Below are 26,699 nucleotides of genomic sequence, written 5' to 3'. Positions count from 1 at the left end.
TCTTTGGAGTTCTTCCCTCGAAATTATTTTCATGAACTCAGCCACACCCTTTAGAAAATTCAAAAGAGTTACAGCGATGCAGGCCAGGGCCTGTAAGGCACATCACAGGGACCGCCTTCCCCAGTTAACTCTCCTGACACAGGCCTAACCGTAATAGTGGGAGGTGAAGGCGTATCACAGTTAAGAGTGTATGGAAGGCAGACACACCAAGTCTGAGGCCCATGCTGTACTGGGACTAGCTGTATTATCCAAAAGAAATGACCTACCCTATCTAAGTCTCAATATCTTTAGCTCGAAAAATGGGGTTAGGGCGCCTGGGTGGCTCAGTTGGTTAAGCGACTGCCTTCGGCTCAGGTCATGATCCTGGAGTCCCGGGATCGAGTCCCACATCGGGCTCCCTGCTCAGCAGGGGGTCTGCTTCTCCCTCTGACCCTCTTTCCTCTCGTGCTGTCTCTCATTCTCTCTCTCAAATAAATAAATAAAATCTTTAAAAAAAAAAAAAAGAAAGAAAGAAAAATGGGGTTAATAAAACCAGATACCCCCTTAGGTTGCTAAGGAGAAAAAAAAATGGACAAATATGTAAAGAACTTAGCACTGGCTAATATATAAGAAGCATCCAACAAATGTTGGCTATTTACTGCTATTATTGCCAGTCACAAGAGCTCATAATGAAATCTTCTGTACCTCCTCCTTCAAAGGCTCTCTCCCTATGTTATTAGCTTTTAGACTAAAGATGGGCATAACTACCTGGGAATTTCAGTAAGTGCTTTTCTGACAAGCTAAAATGAATTTGTTCTTAATAAGCAAATATACTGCAAAGCTGCCGTGGAAACCAGCAAGGCTCTGTTAAAACATACACCTAGAACAAGACCTGGTCCCAAGTTCCAGCAGCGTTAGTCTCCTGGACTACAGAAATGGGTGGGAGGGGCTCTTGAGACCACCTCTGGTGCCAAATCTGTGATTTACTACATGAATGTAAAATGAAAGCAATAATCTTCAGCCCAGTTACCTCTAAACACTGTCATAAGAAATAAATAAGTGCTAAATTAGTTTTAAACTGTAAAGCCACATACTGTATAAAATTTTATTATGAAGATATGAACGGCTTCAGATAAACCATGGGCCAAATCCCATCTGCTGAAAAAAATAGGTCATGTAAAAAGTTGATCATTTATAAGGTCAGCCTGTGAGAAAAGCATTATACAGACAGAAGGTTGGTTCTGTTGGTTGTCTGCATACAACTGGTAAAGGTTATAATTTATACTATCTCTATTAAAAGGCTAACTGAAATGTCAATAAAATGTCAAAAAAAATTGTTCAAGCTGCATACACCACAAAAGTAACAGCAGTTACAAGTCACCTTGTTGGCAATATATGAAATCTTCAACTGGCGCTCAAATAGTTGGACCGAAAAGGGAATGGATATTGATTGCTTACCTTATCTTGTAAGGAAAAGGTCCCAGGAAAACCAGCAAAGAGAAACTTGTTCTTGACCTTCAACTTCCCCAAATTTGCTACAATCAGATTATTTGATCTGGAACTTTCAGGGATAAGGAGAACAGGAGCACCCGCCTCAATATCCAGGAGAACCCGTGAACAGCGCTGGGCTTGATCTCTCACCTGAAACAGGAAGAAAAATTAACTCAGAGGCTCAATCAATGCCCTAATTTTACAATCAAATAGCTTCCAGTTCCCAAAAGTTCCATGAATTCATAATTCTAAAACAACTAAAATCACACAGTATATTCTAATAGCACCATGGACTTACACTAGAAATCGATAACAAGATAATGGAAAACCCCCAAATATTTGGAAAGTAGACTACACACTTAATAACCCAAGGGTCAAAGAAAAAATCACAAAGGAAACAGAAAAATCTTTTGACCTAACTGATAAAAGAAAATGTAGCATATTCAAATTTGTGGGACACACTTAAGACAGCACTTAATGAAAAATGTATAGTATAGTATTAAACGCTTAAAGAATAAAGATTAAAATCAGTGATCAAAGTGTAAGAAGCTAGAAAAAGGAAAAGCAAAATGAATTTAAGTAAGTAGAAGGGGAAAAAATAGTATAAAGCAAAAATCAGTTATTTAGAAAACAGGTAATTTTTAAAAATCAATTAAATATTTATACAACACAATACCCAACAACCACAGAATATACATTCTTTCCAAGTATACATGGCATACTCATTGAGAATATGCCTGGGCCATAACACAGGCTTCAATAAGTTAATTATTTGAAAAGACTGATAAACTGACAAACGTCTAGCTATACGAATCAAGAAAACAGGAAGAAAACAAAAACCGCCACTGTCAGGAAGGAGTGCGTGACATGGCTACACAACTTACAAAAAGAATTTTTTAAAGGTTTTATTTATTCATTTGAGTGGGGGTGGGGGGAGAGGGAGAGAGCATGAGTGAGTAGGAGGGGCAGAGGGAAAGGGAGAAGCAGGCTCCCCGCTGAGCAGGGAGCCCAACTCGGGGGCCTCAATCCCAGGACCTGGGGATCATGACCTGAGCCGAAGGCAGACGCTTAACCAACTGAGCCATTCAGGCACCCCCAGAACTTACAAATATTAAAAAGATAAGGGAACTTATGAACAACTTCATGCCAACAAACTGACAATTTAGATAAAGTGGAGAGATTCCTTAAAAAACACAAGCACAAACTATCTATAGTTAACACCGCATTTTCAGAAGGTTTTCCCCCTAAGATAAGGAACAAGGCAAGGGTAAGCCCTCTCACCACTTCTATTCAACATTATGCTGAAGTCCTAGTCTGTGCAAAAAGACCTACAGGTTGGAAAGGAAAAAATATAACTCTCTTATTCCAGACAACATAATCACCTATGTAGAAAATCCCAAAAAATCGAAAGGAACTAGAATAAGTGCAGCAAGATTGAAGGATAAGAGGTCAACATGTTGATATACGAAAGTTAATTCTATTTGTCGCACTTTCAATAAATAATGGGACACTGAAATTTTTTTAAAAATTGATATCATTTATAATAGCATCAAAATTTCAAATACCTCAGGATCAATTTAACAAAACATGTGTAAGACCAGTATACCCAAAACTATAACACAGTACTGAAACTGAAGACCTAATTAAATAGAGAGATATATCATACACGAGGATCCAAAGACTCAATATTATTAAGATGTTGATTCTCCAGATATACAGATTCAGTGCAATTCCAGTCAAAATCCCAGCAGATTTTATTGTAGAAAGACAAGCTGATTCTAAAATTTGTATGGAAAAGCAAAGGTCCTGAAGTTTTGAAAAACAACAAAGTTGGAGGACTTATACTACCCAATTTCAAGACACACTATAAAGCGGCAGTAGTTAAGACAAGATGGTATTGGCATACAATTAAATATAAATCAATGGAACAGAACAGAAAGTGAAGAAATATATACATGCCTATACGGTCGATTGTTTCTCAACAGATGTGCCAAGATAATACAATGGGAAATAAACAGTCTAGATATGTATATGGGAAAAAAAACAACTCAACCCTCACTTCACAAAATACACAAAAATTAACTCAAGGAGCACCTGGATGGCGTGCAGTAGAGCATGCAACTCTTGACCTCAGGGTTGTGAGTTCAAGCCCCACGATGGGTGTAGAGATTACTTTAAAAAATAAAAATATTTAAAAATAATTTACTCAAAATATAAGAGATCTAAAACGATAAAACTTCTAATAGAGGACATAGGAGAAAATTTTCGCCACCTAGTGGTCGACAAAGATTCCTTTGACAAAACACAAACAGCACTAAACATAAAAGAAAAAAATTAGACTTCATCAAAATGGAAAACTTCTGCTTTTCAAAGAACAGTGTCAGGAAAATGGGAAAAAAGCCATAGACAGGGAGAAAATATTCACAACACATATATCAAAGGGCTTGTATCCAGAATATACAAAGAAAGAAAGAATATCAATTCTACACAAACTCTTCTGAAATTAGAAAAGGAAACACTTCCAATTCATTCCACAAGGACAGCATTGCCCCATTACCAAAACCAGAAAAGGCATTATTTTCTATCCCAGAAAACTACAAACTAATATCCCTCAGGAACACAGATACAAAAATCCGTACCAAATCAAGAAAACTGAAAAAAAACCCACAGACAGTAGGTAAGTGACTGTATTCCAATAAAACTTTATGTATGGGTGTATGTACGTGTATATTCTCACAGGCCATAGTTTGCCAACCCCTAGAATAATTGAATGCTTTCCCCCCACGACTGGAAACAAGGTGAGGCTGTCTGCTCTCACCCCTTCTATTCAACATTGCACTGGAAGTCCTAGTCAGTGTAGTAACAGAAAAAAAAGAGATGAAAGGCATACAGATTGAAAAGGAAAAAGTAAAACTCTATTCACAGACAACATGATCATCTATGTAAAAAATGCTAAAGAATCTCCACAAAGTAACTGGAACTGGTAAGTCTATCTAGCAAAGTTGCAGGGTGCAAGGTCAGTGTATAAAACTCAATTGTATCTCTAGGTACAGTCTACAGAGAATTGGAAATTGAAATTTTTAAAATATCACAACAGCATCAAAAATATAAAAGGTCTAGGGATCAATTTAATAAAAGATGCATAAGACCAGTACACTCAAAACTACAGACACTGCTGAGAGAAACTGAAGACCTAAATAGATGGAGACATATGCCACACTCAAACAAAAGACTCAACAGTACAAAGATGTCAATTCTCCAAAAGTTGACCTACAGATTCAACACGATCCCAATCAAAATTTCAGCAGGCGTTATTGTAGAAACTGACAAGCTGATTCTAAAATCCACATGAAAAAGCAAAGAATCTAGAATAGCAAAAACAATTTTTTAAACTTTTTTTTTTTTGGAATGATTTTTGTTTTTTTTTTTAAAGGAGGCCCCATGCCCACTGTGGAGCCCAAACTCACAACGCAGAGATCAAGAGTCGCATGCTCTACCAACTGAACCAGGCAGGTGCCCCTAGCCAGAACAATTCTGAAGACAGTTCCTTATAAAGTTAACCACACAGTTACCACATGACGCAGCAATTCCTCTCTTAGGTATTTACTTAAGAGAACTGAAAACGTACATCCACACAAAGATTTCAACACAAAATGTTCCCAGTAGTTTTATTCATAATAGCCAAAAACTTGAAACTACCCAAATGTACATTAAATGGGTGAATAGATAAACAAATTGTATTACATTCAACGAATAGAATACTGCCTGGCAATAAAAAGAAATCACACTGCTGCTACTTGCAACAATATGGATGGATCTCAAGAGCATAATGCTAAGTGAAAAAAGCCAGACACAACTATGATGTATGATTTCATTTATAGAAAATTCTAAAAAAAAAAAAAAAGAAAAAGAAAAAAATGGCAAAACGATTCTGATGGAAAACAGACCAATGGCTGCCAGGACACAGGGATTAGGAGACTGTTTGCCTATGGAAGCTCGGAAACTTTGTGGATAACAGAAATGTTCTAAAAATCTGGATGTGACTGGGGTTATAACACTATACAATTGTTAAAACTCATTGAATTGTACTCTTAAAATTGCTTAATTTTACTGTGAGCAAATTATACCACAACAAAGGCGACAAAAAGTATAATACACTAATATAATGAAATGTTTCTCATACTGATCAGCGAAAAATACAGATTATAAAACAGTGAGAACAAGACAGTCTTAATTTTCTACTTACTCATATTTTTATTGATTTTTTTTGTTACCTATAAAAAACATTTATTACTTAAAAAAAATATAGCCTTTATAATATAAAAAAGCTCTTCTCTCTTTGGTGTTAAGCACATAAGTCAGGAGAATTTACAACACAATAAACAGCGTTTTCACTTTCTAACCCTAGTAGATGATTTGTTGGTATTGTCTACCCATGACTACTGCCTGTTCGCTTTGTTCTTTGAGTAAATTTTAGATTTACAAATTAACTCATATTCACTGTAGAAAACTTAGAAGGGAAAGACGAACAAATAGAAGAAATCTGATATCATGCATAACCTCACCTCCAGAGATAAAAACTGTTACCATTTGGCAGGTTAGTGCAGGCACTCAGAATGGGAGCTCTGAAGCCTGACTACCTGAGTGGAATCCCCACCCTGGCCACTTAGAAGCTTGGCGAGCCTGGGTAACTTGTTAGGTCTCTGGGTCTCACTTTTCCTACCTGTAAAATGGGAGGAATCAAAGGCCCTATCTTCAAGAGCTGTTGTAAGGATGAAATGACACCACCCACCTCAGCACGTAGAAGCAATCCTCCAATAGCCTACAATTCTATTTTATAAAGTTCAATGCATTAAGGGGCAGATTCAAAACTAATACACTAATACTGCATAGCTCTTACTTTTCTAACACCTTAGTAGTTACATGTTACATGTTTCCCCATTAAGAGAAAAGCTGAATCGTGAGTTAGCCAGAGTTCCAGACAAGCAGAGCTAAGAATTACCGTTTCCTCGCTGATAAAATGGCAATAACGCACCTGGCCCACCACTCCCTCACTGGCTATAATCATAACTAATTATATTTTTTTCCTGGGTTATATCATCTCACTAAAACATGAGCTCCATTAAGGCAATGACCTTGTCTTTCTTGTTTTCCATTATGTTCCTAGCACTTGGCAAACTGTATGACAGATCATTTGTCAATGAACAGTCACTAAATAATTCACCAAAATGAAGAAACATGGTTGTCATAAGGATCAAATGAGATAATATTGTGAAAGTTCCAAAGCATCATTAATATATTATTAAGCAACTGTACAGCATACTTATTTTTGTATCTCCATTTTCCTCCAATAACTGAGTCAAAAGAAGAACAGCAAGAAAAATAACTCACTGCTGGTGAAACAACTTATACTGGCAACACCCAGACTCCAGATTCTTGTACCAAGATTTCAAAACTGCAATACCACATCTTAGCTCCGCCAAAAATCTGCACTCCCAGTTGCTCAGTGAATAAAGAAGTTTAACAAATAAAAGAAACAACATGTAAATCAGAAGACGCAGGAAAACCATTATTACACTTCTGGGATAAAAAATAAATTCATATTTGGCCCAATCGAGGTACATGATACTCTTACAATTTCAAACAATAAGATTAAAAAGAAACATCAAGTCCTATTCGATCATTATTTACAGACATCGGAAAATACAGGAATAAAAATCCGGCTACAAGTCAAAGATAGAGGATACCACCTGTCACCAGGAGAAAGGTATTTAAATTTCAAAATAGCCTCAATTTTACCAGCAAATAAAAGCAGGTCTTTAGCTCTCTCCATAAATCTAAGTAAAGCAAAATCTTAAACCTATGTAATTCAAACAGCTAGGATCAAAGATCTTAAGAAGATCAGCTTTTCTTTGGAGCCCACACACTTAGCACTGTTCAAAACAGAAGATCACTCTTTTACTGTCTACTTGTCTTACCTAACTTGATATAACAAAAACTTCGAAGACTTACCTGTTTAATTTCTGCTTAACCCAGGAAATTAAACCCAATTACACACTAAAGCATACTGTCTCACTTCCTACCCCTAGTGATTCCTCACAGTAACACTGCTGCTTAAACCACACAGGTGAAAATAATCATTTTAAGGGTACATAATTCTAATAGACAACATTTATTAAAAGTATCAAATTGAGAGTCACGAAACTGTTCATCACTATGACCGAACAGTCATTTACAGGCTTTAATACTATAAAAATAATACAAAAAATGGGAGAAAAAACAAAAAACAACTAGGTACACAATGCTATTCACAGAAGCATTAGTCATAAGAATGAAAAACTGGAAGCAATTTAAATGTTAAAAAAACAAGGAAATGGTTAAGTAAACTGACTTAATGGATTATACAATTATTAAATAGGATCACTATGAAAAATGCAAAGCGAAATGGAAACAGATTATGAAAAAAGGTTAACATGATGGCTTTCAAAAGTGTATGCATAAAATTAACACACTTTACATTACGTTACTGTATGTACTATATGCTATTCCTCGATTTAAATGTTTTTTTTTTTTAAAAGCATAGGTAGGTGGAATTAAAATTTTTTAAATTATTTTAAAAATAAGAAGTAAAAATAAAAGGCATAAGTAGACCATAAGTGGAATAATGCCATTTTACACCATTATTGGCTCAAAATAAAAAGGTTAACGAGTGTTGGATATGAATTAAAGGATATGAATTCATACAAATATGAATTAAAAGGAATTTTTATACATTGCCAATGGGAATGTATAATGGTTTCGGGAAAACAATCTGGCACTATCTTGTAAAGATAAACATATGCATACCCCATGGCCCAGAAATACTGCTCAGAGAAAATCTTACATGCGTGCACGAAGAGAGACATAGTACACAAGAGCAAAACACGTAAGCAACCAAATGTTCAACAGGAAAATGGATAAATCTGTGCTACACGCAATGAACTACAACAGTGAAATTAAATGAAAGGCCATCATGTGTAACAACCTGAATGTATCTAACTAAATGAAAATGAAAAAAAAGTAACAGAACATTAAACACAGCTTAATGGCATTTTCATAAAGATCAAAACAAATGAAATAAGATATTAACGGGAACTTTTTTTTAAGGGACATAAGACCCCAAAATCAGGAGAACAGTTACCTAAGGAGTTGACAGGAATAAGATGGGGAAGGAACACATGCAGCAGCATTAGCAATGTTTTAATTTTTATTTATTTCCTGAATGTTTGTTACCATACTTTGAAAATGACATGCTACCAATACTCTTTTATATGTGTCAAATAATAAATTTGTTTTAAAAGTTTCTAAAAAGAAAAAAGAAGGTTACATATTCTATCATTACAACCATGGAAACATGCATAGGGAGAAATTTAAAAAACAATGAAAACAAATTAAAATATCCCTGGGGTACTAGGACACTGATAAGACTGATCCTTTTTTCCACATTCCCTATAACTTGACTGTGCTTTTATATATAGATGTATATCTATATGTATATAGATAAATATATTTTTTTAAACTAAGTAGGCTCCACACCCAATGTGGAGCCCAGCATGGGGCTTGGACTCACAACCCTGAGACCTGAGCGGAGATCAAGAGTCGGAGGCTTAACCAACTGAGCCACCTAGGCGCCCCTGTGCTTTTATATTTTAAAAAAAAATATATTCTCTCGAAGATATACAGGAAACTGGTAACACTGATTATTTCCAGGGAGAGAAACTGGGTGGTTGAGGAAAAGTAATTGAGAAGGAGACTTTTCTCCAAATGTCCTTTTACTTCGATTCTATATTAAATCAATATGTAACATATTCAAAAAATTTAAATAAAGTTAGACTTTTTAAATGTTGTCACTATAAAGACCGTAACTCTTTATTTAATTATAATCTTTTACCTAATGAAGCTTAAAAATAAATAAGTTTTACAAAGGACTGCATTGTAAACGTTTTCTGTGGTTCCCAAACTCTGTGCCAAGACACCACAAGACGCTGCCACACACGTGCGTACTGCCAGGACATTTCAAATTTTTGAGGCAAACACATTTGTTGGACACTGCACATACTAGACTGAGGTAGTTCACGTTCAATGTTAGATCATGCTACATTCCTTCCAATGATGTCACATCTTCGCGAAACTGGGTCTTTGGCAGTTGCTGTGATAAAAAGCAAGGGCCATAAGGCAATGAATGAGAGCTGCCGTGTCCAGCCTGCCCCAAGTCTGAGAAGGTGTACGGTGCCCAAGGGGCACTTGCATCCCTACTAGCAAGTAATTTATTTACAAATGAAATAAAAATATTAGTCTTTCACTTATGTGTTATTTTTTTAAACAGCTACTGAGTCATTAGGACATGTGTACATACTTGTTTAGACTTTACTATTTTTTAAATGGAAAGACCATTAGGTGTGTCTTTTGGCTGAGGACGTGCCATGGAAATAATTCCAAAACACTAAGAGAACCATGAATGAAGAAGTTGGGAACCGCTAATCTATTTGGAAAAAACTCTCTTTACATAATTGATATATTCCTTGGAAACACTTTCCAAGAGAAGTATCTCCACTAGAGTACTAAAAGGGACCAGAAGTCTTAAGTGTTAGTCATAAATTTCGTTTATCTTCTTTAGAGGAAGTTAAAGCTAAACCCTACAGGTCATTAAAACACGACAGAGGGAATGTAAGCTCTCGAATTACAACAAGACTTTTGTAGATAATCGGCTACCCGGAGGACACTAGTAAGCATAAAATTACCTAAAGGCCTTTCCTTTTTGCAGTGAAATTTTCCAGACTTCTCTCTAGAGGCTTAAAAGTTCTATTGATCAAACTGGAAAAGCAACGTAGGGAAATGGGCCTTCCTACCGTCTGGCCCTCGATCGCCGCTCGCTGGCGCCCTAAGACATCTTGCAGCTGAGTGAAGTGCTGCACAAAGGCCACCACCTCGGCCTGAAAGCGCTGCGTGTGCACATACTGCACGGAGGCCATCTGCAGGCTCACTCGGATGTCGTGTTCTCTCCGGAGCAGAGGGTCAGGCCGGCCGTATCTGGGAAGAAGCGCAGAAGTGTGACTTGGCAGCCAGATACAAGTCAGTATTGGAAGAAAACAAGCTCATTTAGGGGTTTCCCCTAGAAAACAGCTTCAGCTATTGAAATGCCAATCCGCAATCAGGTTTGACAAAGCAAACTCCAATAATCACTCCTTTTCTAAGCTGCGGCAACTCGCTGAGGATGTGAAATCCAAGTCTGGGGTGATGGCCACGGCTATGAACAGGTAGGCAGCCCTGGCACTAGACTCACTCTTGATGCCAGAACTCACTCAGAAGCCACCTGTGGCTCACACCTTTCACCGGGGCCTCTTTCCCTGCCTTTAGGGAAAAGTGATTCTTCCTGCTCAAAGATTATAACAATATGGACTCGAAAGATAACAAAAATTAGACCATGAAACAATGGGTAAAGACCAGTAGGCAACACAACCAATGTTTCTGGGGAAAACGGTCTCCTGGAGGCAGAAAGATGTCTTCTTTTTACTTCAGTGAAATGTAGGCCAAAGAGGTTTAGCATCTACATTCCAAGACAAATTAGAAAACTTTTATGAATGGTTTTCAATTTAAAAGACATGATATCATAATAATAAATTATACGGGACATAGTCACAGGGGAAAGAAATTCACATTTGCTTAAGCACCTATTTTGTGCCAACCTGATAGTTATGACTTTTATATTAATTATCTCATTTATCATAGAATTACACCACTGTGGTAGGTAATAATATAAACACGTCAATCTATATTCTCAGTAAAGTAGGATATACTTCCCCTGAAAATGAAAAAAAAATTCTCAGACATCTTTGGGGATAGTTTTTCTCAACTCTAGTTAAACATTAGAAACACTTCAGCAAATGTTAAAAAAAAAAAAAAATGAGCACTCCCCTAGAACAGAATATTTGGGGGCAGAGCTGGTTATCTCTATTTTCTAACAGCTCCCCAAAATGTTGAAAACCTACCATTTTAAACTTTCAGCCTTCTGAAGAAACCATTCTTTAAAAACTACATAGGTCTAGGGGGCGCCTGGGTGGCTCAGCCGGTTAAGCGTCTGCCTTTGGCTCAGGTCATGATCCCAGGGTCCTGGGATCGAGCCCCACGTCAGGCTCCCTGCTTGGCAGGTGACTGCTTTTCCCTCCTCTCCCCGGTCGTGCTCTCTCTTGCTATCTCTGTCACTATCTGTCTCTCTCTCTCTCTCAAATAAATAAAATCTTAAAAAAAAAAAACTACATAGCTCTAAAAATGCCTTCTAAATTCTAAAACTGAAAAGATTTAATATAGATTGTCTTTATACAGAAAAAAAATGAGTAATATAATTTAACATTCACATCTTCAACAACTTTTTCAGGCTGAAATCATTCCAGAACGTTGAGAGCTAGATGGAAACTGATCTTTGTCCCTTCAATATTTAGATAGAAAAACTGATTCATGGAGATTAAGTGACTTGCCTAAGTTCATATAACAAGTCAGCGCAAAGCTGGCATGAGAGCCTAGGCTTTTTAATATTTATTTCGGGGCATCTGGCTGGCTCAGTCAGTGGAGCTTGCGACTCTTATCTCAGGGTTGTGAGTTCGAGGCCCATGTTGGGTGTAAGGATTACTTAAAAAAAAAATCTTAAAAAAAAATTATTTCAATCACACACCATCTGTTTATGAAGACTGAGTAGCCTGCTTCAACACAGATCAGTTTTACTATAAATCAGGATTCCCTGCAACTAGATCATATCAATTTTACCTAAGAAGGTAAAATTTTTTTAAACTTTTATTGTTTAGCCAACAAGAATTTGAAGTAGCAAGAAAATATGACAAAATGTCAAATGAGAAAAACTGATATTTTTACTTAAAAGTCTGGAAGATGAGTGCTTCTTCTCCACTTGTAGTGAACCGCTCTCTGTAGAATTCTCCATGGGCTGTAAGGTCACTCAGGGACAGGCTCCCAATGCTTCCCTGTAAGGCCAGGTCTCCGTCTAGGGATGTTAAAATTAGAACACATTCTTATGTATCTTCTTTCATCCTACACTTAAATATGTCTGGCACAAAAACCGATATACACATGCCTCAGACTTTTCACTATTTAATCAAATTAAATGTCAAAGGCAAATTTTCATATTCCAATCCACCCACCAAAAACATTTCCCACATTGTTTCAGTCTCAATGCAGAAGTCCAAAGGGGGTTGAAACAATACAGCAATATCATACATTAACCTTTAGAAGGGGAAAGAAATTAAATTAAATGCATACACAAATTAAAGGATAAATCATTTCTAAATACAGACAAAATGAAATCCTTTCGGAGATTAAGACCACTAATTAGAATTAGTGAAATAGCAAAGGGTCTATTAATTGTACTATGGATAAAAGAATAAAGAAAGAAGTGTCAGAGATATGTCAGGTATTCGGGCAACATTAAGTGGGTGTTAGTGTGATTTAATAAAAAAGTGCAATTAATGAGAGAGACACTGGAGACAGATTTAAAACTACTCTGGTATTACAAGAGTGAAACCCCTTGAAGGTGGAAAAGAACAAAGAAGAATGTTAAAACATGTGCACCTGGGATGTGAACCTATGATGAATCATTCTTTACATGGTGTGGATATTAAAAAGCGATACTGCAAACTATTGCTTCCATAAAACAAGTTTTGTCATCATAATTAGCACTACAAAGCAATGACGAAGGTGTTATATTCACCATGCTAGTTCAGCTCTCAATGAATTGAAGACATACTTATATTTGACCCTTAATGTCATCTAACAAAAATACCCAAACTTCTCCCAATTTTAAAGACCTATCTCTTCTGAGCTTTCATAAATTAGTTTACATCAGGCATGAAATCTCAATTTCAGATCATTCCTTCCCCTAAAGACATTCTTGTTTATACTACAGAATCAACATGTGAGCTGTGATCGTCCATTATTTCATTATCTGTTCCTTAAGGAAGGAGTAGTGCTTTATTCACACTTTATAAACCTTTGCTATTTAGAACTGATGTAGCTGATCACTTGTGTTCAACTAACAATTTCAACCTGCAGAGACCTAGTAGAAAGAATGCCAGCTTTGCTACATCCTCCCACCTAAAATCACGCCCCTTACTGATGGCTCCCCTATTATGGCAATAGAGTGAACATATATATACCCTGGTTTCCCAGGTGTAATTATTAATAATGTCCCCTTTCACTCTCAAAATGTCCCAATTTGGACAAAAAATTATATAGTCACCCTACCCAGAGTTTGTTAAAAATTTGTTAAAAATAGATGCCAGGGCCCCATCCCAACCTAATGAATCATATTTTGGGGATGGGGTGGGCAGAAACATGCATTTCTAACAAGCTGTCCACATGACTCTAATCCATAAGCCGGTATTTGGGAACCACCACCACAAACCATAGCCAGACCAAGAACCACAATCTAAGCCAATGATCCCTCACCTTACTTTGCATGTGAAGACAATTAGATTTGTGAGCAGGAGATTCAAATTCTTACCAGATTTTGCAAGTTTGATTTCTCCCCACTTACCAATCATTTCCAGGTGTGCCACTAATTTGGATACACTTGCTTTAGCAAGCTCACTGGTGGTCTTATTCAGCACGAGAGAGAGCGAATGAACCTAAGAACGTAGGAGATAAAGCAAGGCAGATCTTACTAGGCGAGAAAAGGCATGTGTCAGGCAAACAGCAGAACCAAATCGAGGAAGATACAGAAAGGTTCAGGAAATATGAAGGTAACACGTTTGTGGATGCCAATTTCATTTTAGCTCTCTTTATCAGTCAATCTTAGGAGAGAGCTAATGAGAAAGGGGCTCGACCGGACAACCTAAAACCCAGGTCCTGTGGTGGTGCCTCTGTGCTCGCCTCGTCTATACTTCATCAGTGAAACGTGTTACATTATAAAACAATTTTTCTCATTTTTGCATTTGTTTTTCATATTAACTATTCTGTAATATGAATGTAATGTATTGAATATAATCACTCAGAGATTCATTAAGTCCTACCCTAAGAAATCTGTCCAAGCAAAATGATAAATATGATTTAGAATCCTGTTTAAAGACTAGACAATTATTTAATAGAAGGCTCTGCTGACCAACTGGGACTTCGCCTAGGTACCACAGTCAAAGATTTTCTTTTCGAGGGACAAGCAGAAATAGAAAAATGCCAAAATCTTCTCTTAGGAACCACATTCCTTGTAACAAATAAATCCTGTATTGTAACACTGTCGTTTCAAATATTCAAAGGACTTCTATATCTAGGATGTACTGAGACAGGTACCTTAGCGTCATCACTGGGGATAAGAGATCAGTTGGGGAGAAGGAAGAGAGGAAAGGATGGAACCGCAATTCACAGTCACTGCGTCCAAGTGCCAGACTCATCCCTGCATCTTCAGGGCCTGCCACCAAGCAGGTGCTCAGTTAAAGTTGGATGAATGATAAGGAGGAAAAAAAGATGGGGGAAGAAAGAAAGAAAGAAAGTAACAGGAAGAAAGAGGAACATTTGTAGAGGAAGGCAGAGAAAAAAGGAGCGGATTATTCTAGGCGCAGTGGCCTTGAAGACCACAGAAAGCTTGCTGACAGAGACACACAGGTCTCAAGGAAACGAGATTATCCTGAAGGAGGGAAACAGAAAGCCTCCAGTCACTTAATCACCCAAATAAGAAATATAGTGGGGCTAAAAATGCTTTGATTAGAGGAATCCAGCTGTCACCACCTGACCCACTCTTAGCACGAATCCTAGTGTCACTAAAAGTGGGACAACCAGATGCTGCATACCCTTGAACATGATGCAACAGGAAGCACCCAGCGCAACCTATGAACTGTTAACAAAAGTTGAACCTGAATCCCTCTCTCGCTGTGTCTCTGTCAAATAAATAAATAAAATCTTTAAAAAAAAAAAATACTTCAGCAAAAAGAGGAAAGGAATAAAGTCAATGTGATGAATCTCAAAGGAATAAAGTCAATGGAAGTTCATTAAACTATTTGTGTTATGTTTTAAAATTTTCACAATAAAAATGTTTTCAAAAATTCTAAAACAGCCCATTGCCAAGGGGCATTATCCACTGTTACTCTCTTGTGAAGCCAGCTACCTCTATCTGTGCAAAGCCCCCTGGAGCATTTCCACACCCAACACTGAAGGGTTCCTGAGGCCCCTCATTACAGGCACGGCAAGATGAAAGTTAAGGGCTACAAACACATCAAGTCCAAAACAATGACTGAAGCCTCTCCCGTTGCCATTCATCTGGCTAAACAGAGTGCTGCGATGGCATTCATCCACAGACACTGAGCAGGAGAGGTGACACTGGTTCGGGCCCAACTCTGCCGAAAGCTCTTCTATTTCTAGAGGAATGCAGCCTCCCGCCAGCTAAGGAAAGAAGAAGATAGTGGCTGAATTGAACATGATTCTCCTCCCTGAAGGCTCCCCAGCAGCAAGCGCCAGTCCGCATTTGCTACGACAAGCAGATGAAGAACTTCACCCCCCAAGCACAGATGGCATCAGCCACTGCGGGGGGGCCCCGGGCTCTGGATGGTGCCAGCTCTGAGGACGTGCCCCCAAATGGTCAATGGAACTTAGCTGCTTATACATCTTACCATGCTAGCACACAGAACAGAATAACCTTAAAATCAAACGCTATCTTTTTTAAGTGTTACATCTACAATAGGAGTACCAAGGACAAGTTATAAGTCTGGTAATCCACATAATAGCAAAACTATACAAGTTCTCGTTCGCTGAATGCTCACTTCATGCCACGCACTGTGCAAAGGGCCCTGCTCAAGTAGTTATCTCCCTGAATCCTTGCAACATCCCGATGATGGAGGCACCATTCAACACCCCCAGTTCGTTGATAAGAAAATCGGGGGAGAAGAATTAAAAACCATGCCCAAGGCCACACAGCCAGAGGTTACGGCAAAAGTGCCAGGATTCAGGGGTGCCTGGGTGGCTCAGTCGTCGTTAAGCGTCTGCCTTCAGCTCAGGTCATGATCCCGGGGTCCTGGGATGGAGCCCCGCATCGGGCTCCCTGCTCCGCAGGAAGCCTGCTTCTCCCTTTCCCACTCCCCCTGCTTGTGTTCCCTCTCTCGCTATGTCTCTGTCAAATAAATAAATAAAATCTTTAAAAAAAAAAAAAAAGTGCCAGAATTCAAACCCAGGCAGTCTGACGTGAGACTTCTTTCTCAGTGCTTGTCCTGTTGCCTCAGTGAAAGCCAACAATGTTCTGAGTGAGCAGGGACAGAGGACCAGAGCCACATTCTAGAGTAGCTACTAGGGGCCAGACACTTGGCTAGGGGCTTTATGTACATTACCTCACTTAGTTATCTTAACTAATCGGATGACAGAAGACCAGCAACCTGAGACTCCAAGACAACAGAGCATTCCACTGAATTGCACAACCCAAAGGAAAGACAAAAGGTTACTTAAACCATTTATTCTCCCTGCCTCCAGATGGGATTTATGCTAAAACCTTTTCTAAAATATTAACAGACATCCAGAAGACCATATATAGCTCCCCTGTCAATAAGATCTACTTCCTAGGGTAAATGAACAATGAGTACATTTAAACAAACAAAGCAAAATTCATTTGTAGAACTTTAAGGAGCCAAAGGGGAGTGATACCTTGAGGTCCAGCTTGGTGTTAACTGGATCCTGAAGTTCAGACTCCGGGAGAGCATCTGATTCTGACTTGACGTTTTGTAGAACGTCCTCGGGCAGTACCTTCATTGCATGGTTGTCTGCAGTGGAGCCAATTCCAAAAAAATCTAGGATCACGACCCAGGTTTGCAGCGTGATCAGCACATCCAAGCAGTTAAAATCAACATCAATGTTCCGGTTAACTCGGTTATAACTGGAAGAGAATTCTGGATGTTTCTTATCCACCAACAATACATTGATATGTACCAAGGAATCATCAAATTTACTCTTTCCAGCAAGTATCTTTGGCTCATCTACTGTTGGAGAAGGGGGTGGGGTCAAGGGACAGTCCTGGTCTTGGACTTCCTTTTGCTTCTTCCGGGATGCCGAGGTGGGTCTTTGATACAGCTGGAAGACATTAGGAGCTTCTTCCATGTGGGAAGGGAGAGACCGAGGCATGTCAGGATACTCCACATTGGATACCGAAGGACAAGACTGAGAAAGATACTCTTTTTGTGCTAAACTAGATGGCTTAGGGGCTCCCCGAGACACCATCAGGTTCTTATATTTGGAATCCGGATTTTTCTCCAGTAAGTCTTCCATCAGCAGAGAGCGCAGGGCAATCTGAATAGATAAAGTCTGAGGATGGTCTTTACTGAATTCCACCTCAAAATCCTGAAACTTTAAGCTCACAAGACCCTGGGCCCCCAAAGTCAGATCTCCACTTAGCTGGACTTGAAGCTCTGATATACAAAAGTTGGCTTGAATCTGGGTAAAAGATTTCACTTCCTTCAGAGACAAGGACTTTTGAGAAGAGTTAGAAAGGCTGGAGTGGCTGAACAACCCATTCTCCTTCCTTTCAATGGAAGGTTCTCCACTGGTACTGAGGGAAGGCAGAGGAGAATTAGGGCAAGGTGAGGAGGTAGCACTGACTGGAAACTTATTCAGATCTTCACTATACACGAGATTGTCCAGCGTTTGTAAAACCTGCTCATACACATGCTTTGCTAACACCACCTGTAGTCAAAGAGAAGAATTCAGTTATTCCACTACTATTATTAATTGCACTCAGATGCACTGGCCACAAACTTCCAGAGTTGATGCTTATGGCTTTTCCCAAGATGTTATAAATTAGCTGAGAGCAGGGACTATCCCTTCTGTTTCTTTTCTGTCCTTAACCTCTCCCTGACCCATGTCTACGGATGAGGCCCCCCCCCTGCCTCCCCCAGCACCCCACAAAATAATCTTTACACAATCAGTGTTCAGTAAGTACTGTTGACTGTAGGCCTGAATCAGTAAAATTGCTCTTCCTAATCCCACAAAAACAACTGCAGAAATGGGTGGGAATACTGCCAAAAGTCCAATGTGGTGATACCACAGGACTGAGAAACAAGACTCTTGGTTCTACAACTCACTGATCATCGCTGTTAGTGTAATAACCTTTGTTCAGTTCAGCTAAACAAACAGAAAGTGCTTTGTAATGATAATAATAATAAGCCAAGATCACTTACGTTTCCTCTCCCGCTACTTTGTTTTTAATTATAACTTATTAAAAATTTTTTCACACAAGGGGCACCTGGGTGGCTCAGTCGTCGTTAAGCGTCTGCCTTCAGCTCAGGTCATGATCCCAAAGTCCTGGGATCGAGCCCCACATCAGGCTCCCTGCTCCGCGGGAAGCCTGCTTCTCCCTCTCCCACTCCCCCTGCTTGTGTTCCCTCTCTCACTGTGTCTCTCTCTGTCAAATAAATAAAATCTTCAAAAAAAAAAAAAAAATTTTTTTTTCACATAAGTTTTTTATATACTTATGGGCAATTTTTTAACAGAGGAATTCCAAACAGATACAGAAATGACAGAACTGGAAAGTGACTGTTTTACAGCCCCCAGTTAACCAGTGTATCCCATCAGACCTCATCCGTGGAAGAAGCCCCTATACGAAGGACTGCCAGGGACTTTTACAGTGGACAGACCGGGTTCTCGCACCTGCACACAATCATCAATTTCAGCATCAGTATCAGAGACAACCAAGCATTATGTGCCTCTTGATATAATGCAGTATGACGCACACAACCCCACCACTGAAGTGTTCTGGCCAAGAAAAAAAAGAACCTGAATCCAGTTAAACCTGTAGAGTTAAGGTACAGTTTACAGGAAATGTGGGAGAACAAGTTGAGTGATGCCATAAACGAACAGCCAGATCCACAATGTGGGATAATCTACAGGGCAACTGACCTACTTCTCAGAACGCAATAATAGGGTGGGGAAAAAAATGAGAGGGAAACTAAACCAAGACTCACACAATGGATCATGCAAACGCAATGTACAGGGTCTCACTAGGATCCACAAACTAAAAGTGAAAAGACATTTTTTTAAATAATCAAAAATGTCTCTGAAATCTGAAAATGGATTAAAATTTATTATGTTACCAAGGAATCCTCATTTCGACATGACAATACCATTACAGTTACGTAAGAAAATGCACGTGGACTACAGAGATACGTTCCAAATACATAGCAGTAAAAATGGTATGACTCTGGGATTTGCCTTAAAATAGTTCACCAAAAGGGGCACCTGGGTGGCTTAGTCGGTTGAGCATCTGACTCCTGATTTCGGTTCAGGTCATGATCTCAGGGTTGTGAGATTGAGCCCTGAGTCAGGCTCTGCACTGGGCATGCAGCCTACTTGAGATTCTCTCTCTCTCTCCCTCTAACCCTCCCCACACCCCCGCAAAAAAAAACGAGAGAGAGAGAGGAGAAATGAGACAAATGTGGCAAGATATTGATAACTGCTGAATCTGAATGATGGGTACATGAGGTTCATTAAATTATTCCAGTGTTGTGTATGTTTTAAATTTTTCATAATAAAATATTTTAAGATTATTAAATTAATTGTTAACATTTACAATAATTTTTAGAAGAGTTTCATCAAAAACCACAGTAAGTGATTGGTAACCATAAGAACAGTAAGTCAACATAATCCAAAGGAATTCATGCCATATGCTAGACTTAAGGTGAAAAAGTCACCCTAGTAACCACTACTGGTAATGCAAAAGTGTAGCCAAGACGGGAAAGCTTTGGGGAAAGTTCTCTCACCCAGGGACCCATAGTCAGGAATCACTGATGCCAAAAGATACACATGTTCTGTGAACAGGACTCCTGAGTTACCCCAGAGCAGCTGCCAGATACAGACTAGTGACGAGTTACTGCCCCAGGCTAGGATCCACTGTCCTAAGATCCCGCCTGTCCCTGCTTTTTTATAACGATATGCTCTTTGCGCTCATCCCTGTGAAAGCAGGAAAAATGACACTTTTGAAGGAAATAGGATGACAGCTGTATACACATGTACTCACCACACACACAGGCATACTCACTACCCACAAGCATGTGCACGCACACACGTGCACACACACACACACACACACACGCAAGAAATCCCTATCCTGGCCCATTTCATTTCAAAGAGGGCAAGACTAAGTCTCCCTTGAGAGGGTCTGTCAACAGCTCAAATAATCAGATTGTTTTACAGGCTGAGCCACATATGACAAGAACTAGATCCTCCTGAGAAAGACAGGCTCTGACTTTTTAAGCAATAACTCTGCTTGTTTTTGAATGCCAACAGAATTAAAGATCTGCCTCCTCTCTCTATAGAATTCACCATTCCTGCACATGAAGAGGGCCAACAAGACTGATGCCCCAGAGATGAAAGGACACAATGAAAAGGCTCCACATTCACAGAACAAGTTATCAACAGTAATAGGCACAGTCACAATGTCTCTTTGAATTTACATATTTTCCTTCTAACATTTTATATATACAAATATATAAGATATAAACATATTAATATAATAAATATAAAGTAAATATAGGACTTCAACTGCCCAGACATGAAAATCAACAGGTGTTTACCTGAACTGGGTTGACAAATTTCCCTTCGATCTTCATGATGCTAGAAGTTCCCAAGTCATCTGGACTAAGGGAGAAAGTCAATTCAGATTCTCTCTCTATAGGGATCTTCTCCAGTTTAAACTGAATGGTAGTGTTGTTCAGGATGTGAAAAGCTGCCATGACAGAGAGAAAATGACTGATTGGAAATACTAATATTTACTGCATTGTTGCTGAAGTGTAGGGTATATAAAATAGAGCCCATGCATTACCCTTAGACCCAAAGGGCAGAACAGCCTGGCACCTGGGGTCTATGACTAAGTGCAAACTCATAGCAAGACCAAGACCAAAACTCATAGCAAAAAGAGGTACAATATAAATTTATACACAAAAAGAAACAATATTTTTCACGACATGCTCCATTTGGTGGCTTCAAAATACAATGTTGCGAACATTAATCCAGGCCAGGTCTCTAAGCTTCTCTTATTAGCCTCCCAAGCCAGCATTTTCCAAACTGAACTGCTCATCCCTACCCAGCTTTCAATTACAGATTGATCCCTCTTACTGGACCTACATCAAAGTCAAGAACAATTATCAGGTTCTAAGTGAACATCTTTTATCCCAAGCAGAAAAAGCAATCTTTAGGTAAGGATGTAAGTAAATTGGTGAATTAACATCTGAGAACCACATATGGAGAAATTCTCAAAGGCATGAATTTCTTCACCAATAAGTAAAGCCAGGCTTTAGGGCCCACCAGATGTCTGTGGATGTCAAGACTAATAGATTGAACTGTTTGGTTTTAGCAGATCAGATTGAGGACACAAATTCAGGCATTTTATTCCTAGGACCCTGGACCAATCCATTACAAAAGATGGTAGAATACTGAAAGGAAAATATAACATCCACAGACTAAATTTCATATTCCACTTTTGTCAACCCCTCCAGCTAACTTGGACTACAATATTTAACTAACAAAGATCTACAGCTTACAACTGAAAAAATCAGATGTATTTGACCAAATTAAATAATACTCCAACAGACTCCACCCTTTGAAGCATCCCTGTAAATGGGCACTCATCCAATGTTAAAGGGGGCCACTTTAAAAAAAAAAAAAAATTCTTGTTTTGTCAAATATGGTATCCAGTGGGAAAAACAGAAAACATACCAACCTGATATGAAGCATGGTATTAAAATTCTATTTTGATTTCTTAAATATTCACTGGGGATAATTCTAAAAGAAAAGGGTTTTGTTGTTGTTTTAAGCAAAGTACCACATACGCTGGGTTTGGAATATTTCGACAAAGTGAGACAAAAGATTTACACTCCTCACCTTGACCTCTATGCAAAGATTCAAAGAAATCATGTCGGGTGAAGTGAGCTTCCTCCTGACTGTTGGCACTGGCAGACCCAGAAGGAGAACAAAATGCCCGGCTTACTTCAGACCCAGGACCCTCTCTGCCTGTCAACTGGGTGCAATTCAAAGAATATAACTTAATGTCTTTAATTTCTACCCGCAGACGGTCACTTCTGGACTCATCATCTCCTGACACAAAATTCTGGATGAATATTTGTCCCAAGTGTCCCACCAACAACTCAGGACTCCCGGGCTTCCGAGGAATAGACACAACAGGGGATTCAATGTTTATGTTCAAGATTAGCTTTACGGTGTCGGAATGAGACCCAGAGAGGCCAAACCCATACATTTCATTTTCTTCTAAGATAAAGGACTCCCGAGTCTTCCTGGGCGTTTCAAAGAGTGACACCATCTCACTGTACTCGGCCGTCTTGGTAGCTAGTACCGTAGTGACTTTGGTAGCTGCGCTTTTCAGCATACTTCGAAAATTTTCTTCCAGCTCATCCATGGACAACGTCAACTCCTTCAAAAATTTAGCAGAGTGGTTATAATGCAAGGAAGCCATCTTGAGGTTGAGAAAACACTCCTGTTTAGACTTCTCAACAAAGGTGAAACTCAAAGCTTCGCTGAGGGCCGCATCTTCCATTCTAACAAATACAGATTCAAAGTAGCCAATGTCGCTAACGATATTTTCATAGCCTATGGAATTCCCAATGCTGACAACATACTGGTTCTTAACGTTATCTTGTGTCAAATCCATAAGCTGCAAACAGCCGAGAGAACCATTCATGTCAAATGCGCTACCCATGGAGACGTTAACTTTGGTGCCACCAATACTTGCAGTCGCAATTTTTCTGCCATATTTCTCGCCATTTGCCATCCCCACTGTCCGAAGGAGCAGTAAGTTAAGCCTGTGGATTTCCACGGCAACCTCGGTGTTCTGTTCATATGTAGCTTGGTAAGTTCCTTCCTCCCTAAAGCTTCTTTCAAAATCAGTCATTAAAGGCTGAGGACTCAAATCATCTTTTTCCTTGGGAAAAGATTTTTGAAGAAAACCAATCAGCTCCACAATTGTCTCCGGATTTAGGATAATATCCAGATTATTCACCTGTAATGAAATCACCTGAAGAGTGCTGTCCAAATTCATCGACGGGCACTCTGAACTCACAAACTGATATTCCAATTTGATGAGGGACTCCTGTTCTTTGGTGAGAATTTTGTCAAGTGAAACACCCATAGTCGATGGGTCATTCAGTGTGGCAGCATTAGTCAGGTGGGCCGCATTGGATCCAGAGACAGGAGACTGGGCCCTGCTATCCCGGAGGCTTCCTGTTGGGATATCAAAGCTCAAGTTCTTATGTGAAGCCATCAAAAGGTCAAAATCAGCACCGTACGTCTGCATCGTGTCCACCAGGAGCAATCCGTGAACGGTCAGGGAGACCTCAACATCGTAAGGCCTCTTCACAAAGTGAGCATTGGTCCCAAACACCTTGAGCACGGAAATGTACCGGCCGTTGCTCTCAACGCCAAGCTGCATGCAGTTCACCTTAAATTCGGCCAGGAGGAGCTGTGACTCCACCAGAACCTCCCGGGTATGCTGCTCCAACATCACAAAGCTCTGGGTTAAATTCATTACTGAGTCTTGCAAACTTCCCCGCTGCCCGCCTTGTGGAAAAATCTTCTCTTTAAACTGAGTGTCTGAAGTCTTCATTTCTGGGGTGGTCAGGAGAGCAAAGCAATTCTTTAGAGCAGATATTTTATCTTCATTGATGTGGATTTTCAAGTCTGGTAGGTTGCCGGAGAGCACAGCTCCGGGGTACTTGGGATCTGAAGTATAAATCAACCGACGTTCTAACTGTAGGTGAACATTGAATTTCTCAACCACGTGGGTTGGTCCCACATCAATATCCTGGACGTGCTTCCAATTGTCCTTCACTCGTCCAACCATGATCTGGAGGTCCATAAATGACAAGGAGTACCTCTCATACATCTTTGTGCTCATTAGATGGGCCTGAAGCTGCTCTGCGCTGAATCCGACCCCAGAAAACAGAGGTGTTTTCCCTCCATTGCTGCTGCTTGTCTCAGGAGGGGGGGGTGTTCGGAGGTGTGGCAAGAGGCGTCTTATATTCATCATCACTAAACTGGTTCTCTTCAGATGCTAGCCCATCCCCACTTCTCCTCTTGGAGTCATCTGCAGATAAAAAAGAGAAGATTCAAAGTATACGTCTGCTCCTTTCTTACTCTTTCCTTTAATGTAAAAATTAAGGAACAAGAGAGAATCGACCAACCCCAATTTAAAAAAACACAGGGATGAAAACTCTAAGCATGATATTGTGATTTTACCATTTATTCGATATAAACTTATCTAGTAATTTTGAAATCAAAACACAAAAGAGAAAAGATGGAGGCCCGCTGACAGCGGAACACAGGTCAGGGAGCAGAAACCAACGAATGACCCGCTTCCCTACCCCGTCACAAGCTGCTCTCACCAGCCATTCCTGCACCACTCTCCATCATCAGCTGTCTGTTCGCCTTTCCCTGCATTTGTCTATGTGTTCCTTTTGCTTTCCCACTAGAATGTTGCAAAGGAACCCAGGCCTCACCTGCCTTACTCAACAACACCCTGAGTTTCCAGATCAGTGCTTGCAAGCAGTAACTGCTCAGCGTCACATTCGAGCCTGACTTCACAATTTAACCCTTCTCTTCTACAGACTTCCACAAGTCCAGTCTTTTACCACTCAGTGCTGAGTCAACTACAAAATCACACCACTGGGTTCTGTCACCCACGTCTCTGTTCTATGTTTATGGTTTACAAGTTCAAGTAGGTGCTTTCCGTGGTTGTGAGATCCTTTTCTTCAGATCTAATTCCCCCTTTTTTTTTTTTTTAAAGATTTTATTCATTTGAGAGAGAGAGAGAATGAGAGAGAGCGAGTACATGAGAGGGGGGGAGGGTTAGAGGAAGAAGCAGACTCCTAGCTGAGCAGGGAGCCTGATGCGGGACTCGATCCAGGGACTCCAGGATCAGGACCTGAGCCGAAGGCAGTCGCCCAACCAACTGAGCCACCCAGGCGCCCGATCTAATTCCCTTTTAACATTCCCCATAGCACCAAACTTTCCCACTCCTGTTCAAATCCTCCACCTCTTCTCTTTTGGATGGCTCTTCTCAGTAAAGATAAGGTTGAGATTATTTGATAAGCTTCCTCAACCTCTTACCCCATGAATCCTCTTTCTTCCTGCCCATCTCAAGGTAAACAATAAATATTTTTTGGATCTAGTAACAGTAATGAAATAACCTTCCAGGAGTCTCTTTTTATATATGTCCCTAATATCCCTAAATAGATTAAACCTCTATTTCTGAAATGAAGTTCTGAGAAATAGCGTTTCTTAAAATCCAAAATGTTGCATGAAAAATACAAATAAAAACCACAATGAGATACTACTTCACACTCATTTAAAAAAAAAAAAATGGCTATAATCCAAAAGACAGATAACAGCAAGTGTTGGCAAGGATTTAGAGAAGTTAAAATCCTCATACATTGCTGGTAAGACAGTAAAATGGTGTCACCCTTTTGGAAAACAATCTGGCAGTTCCTCAAAATGAAGTCACCATATGACCCAGCAATTCCACACTGAATTGAAAATATGTCTACACAAAAGCCTGTACACAAATGTTCATAGCAGCATTATTCGTAGTAGCCAAAAGCAGAAACAACCCAAATGTCCACCAATTGATGAATGCATAAACAAAATGTGGCATATTCACACAAAGGAATATTATTCAACCACAAGTAGGAATGAAGCACAACAAGCTACAACATAGATAAATCTCGAAAACATTACGCTAAGTGAAAAAAGTCAGACATAAAAAAACACAATTGCGTGACTGCATTCATATGAAATGTTCAGAATAGTCAAATCCACAGAGATAGAAAGATTAATGGTTGGCAGGGCATAGGAGAAGGGGTAATGGAGAGTGACAGCTGAAGGGTTTGGAATGTCTTCATAGGATGATGAAAATGTTCTGGGATTAGATAACAGTAAATTGCACGATTCTGTCAATATCCCAATAACAAACTGTCCATTTTAAAAACATATCCCAATACAGCTATCATAAAAGAAGTAACAAGTGAACTTTGGGGTTAAAATGTCATAAAAAGCCCTTCTTTTGAGAGAGAGATTGAGAGAGAATCTCAAGCAGCTGCACACTCTGCACGGAGCCTGACTTGGGGCTCTATCTCACCACCCTGGGATCATGAGCTGAGCTGAAATCAAGAGTCGGACGCTTAACCGACTGAGCCATCCAGGTGCCCCTAAAAAGC

At 39.5% G+C, this 26,699-nt stretch overlaps 1 protein-coding gene across 1 annotated transcript in view; it reads right to left on the bottom strand.

The window, feature by feature from the left end:
- The window catches only part of VPS13D (vacuolar protein sorting 13 homolog D), a 243,709-nt gene that overhangs the window by 188,041 nt on the left and 28,969 nt on the right, over positions 1 to 26,699 (bottom strand). Inside the window, 8 exon segments of the mRNA XM_044914385.1 lie at positions 1,438 to 1,620; positions 10,359 to 10,539; positions 12,376 to 12,502; positions 14,051 to 14,141; positions 17,134 to 18,165; positions 21,051 to 21,202; positions 22,357 to 24,472; positions 24,474 to 24,571. Coding sequence (XP_044770320.1) covers positions 1,438 to 1,620; positions 10,359 to 10,539; positions 12,376 to 12,502; positions 14,051 to 14,141; positions 17,134 to 18,165; positions 21,051 to 21,202; positions 22,357 to 24,472; positions 24,474 to 24,571 — 3,980 coding nt within the window.

This window comes from Neomonachus schauinslandi, chromosome 4, assembly GCF_002201575.2.
Source record: "Neomonachus schauinslandi chromosome 4, ASM220157v2, whole genome shotgun sequence".
Classification (NCBI taxonomy): domain Eukaryota; kingdom Metazoa; phylum Chordata; class Mammalia; order Carnivora; family Phocidae; genus Neomonachus; species Neomonachus schauinslandi.
This window is presented reverse-complemented; position numbering and strand designations above follow the sequence as displayed.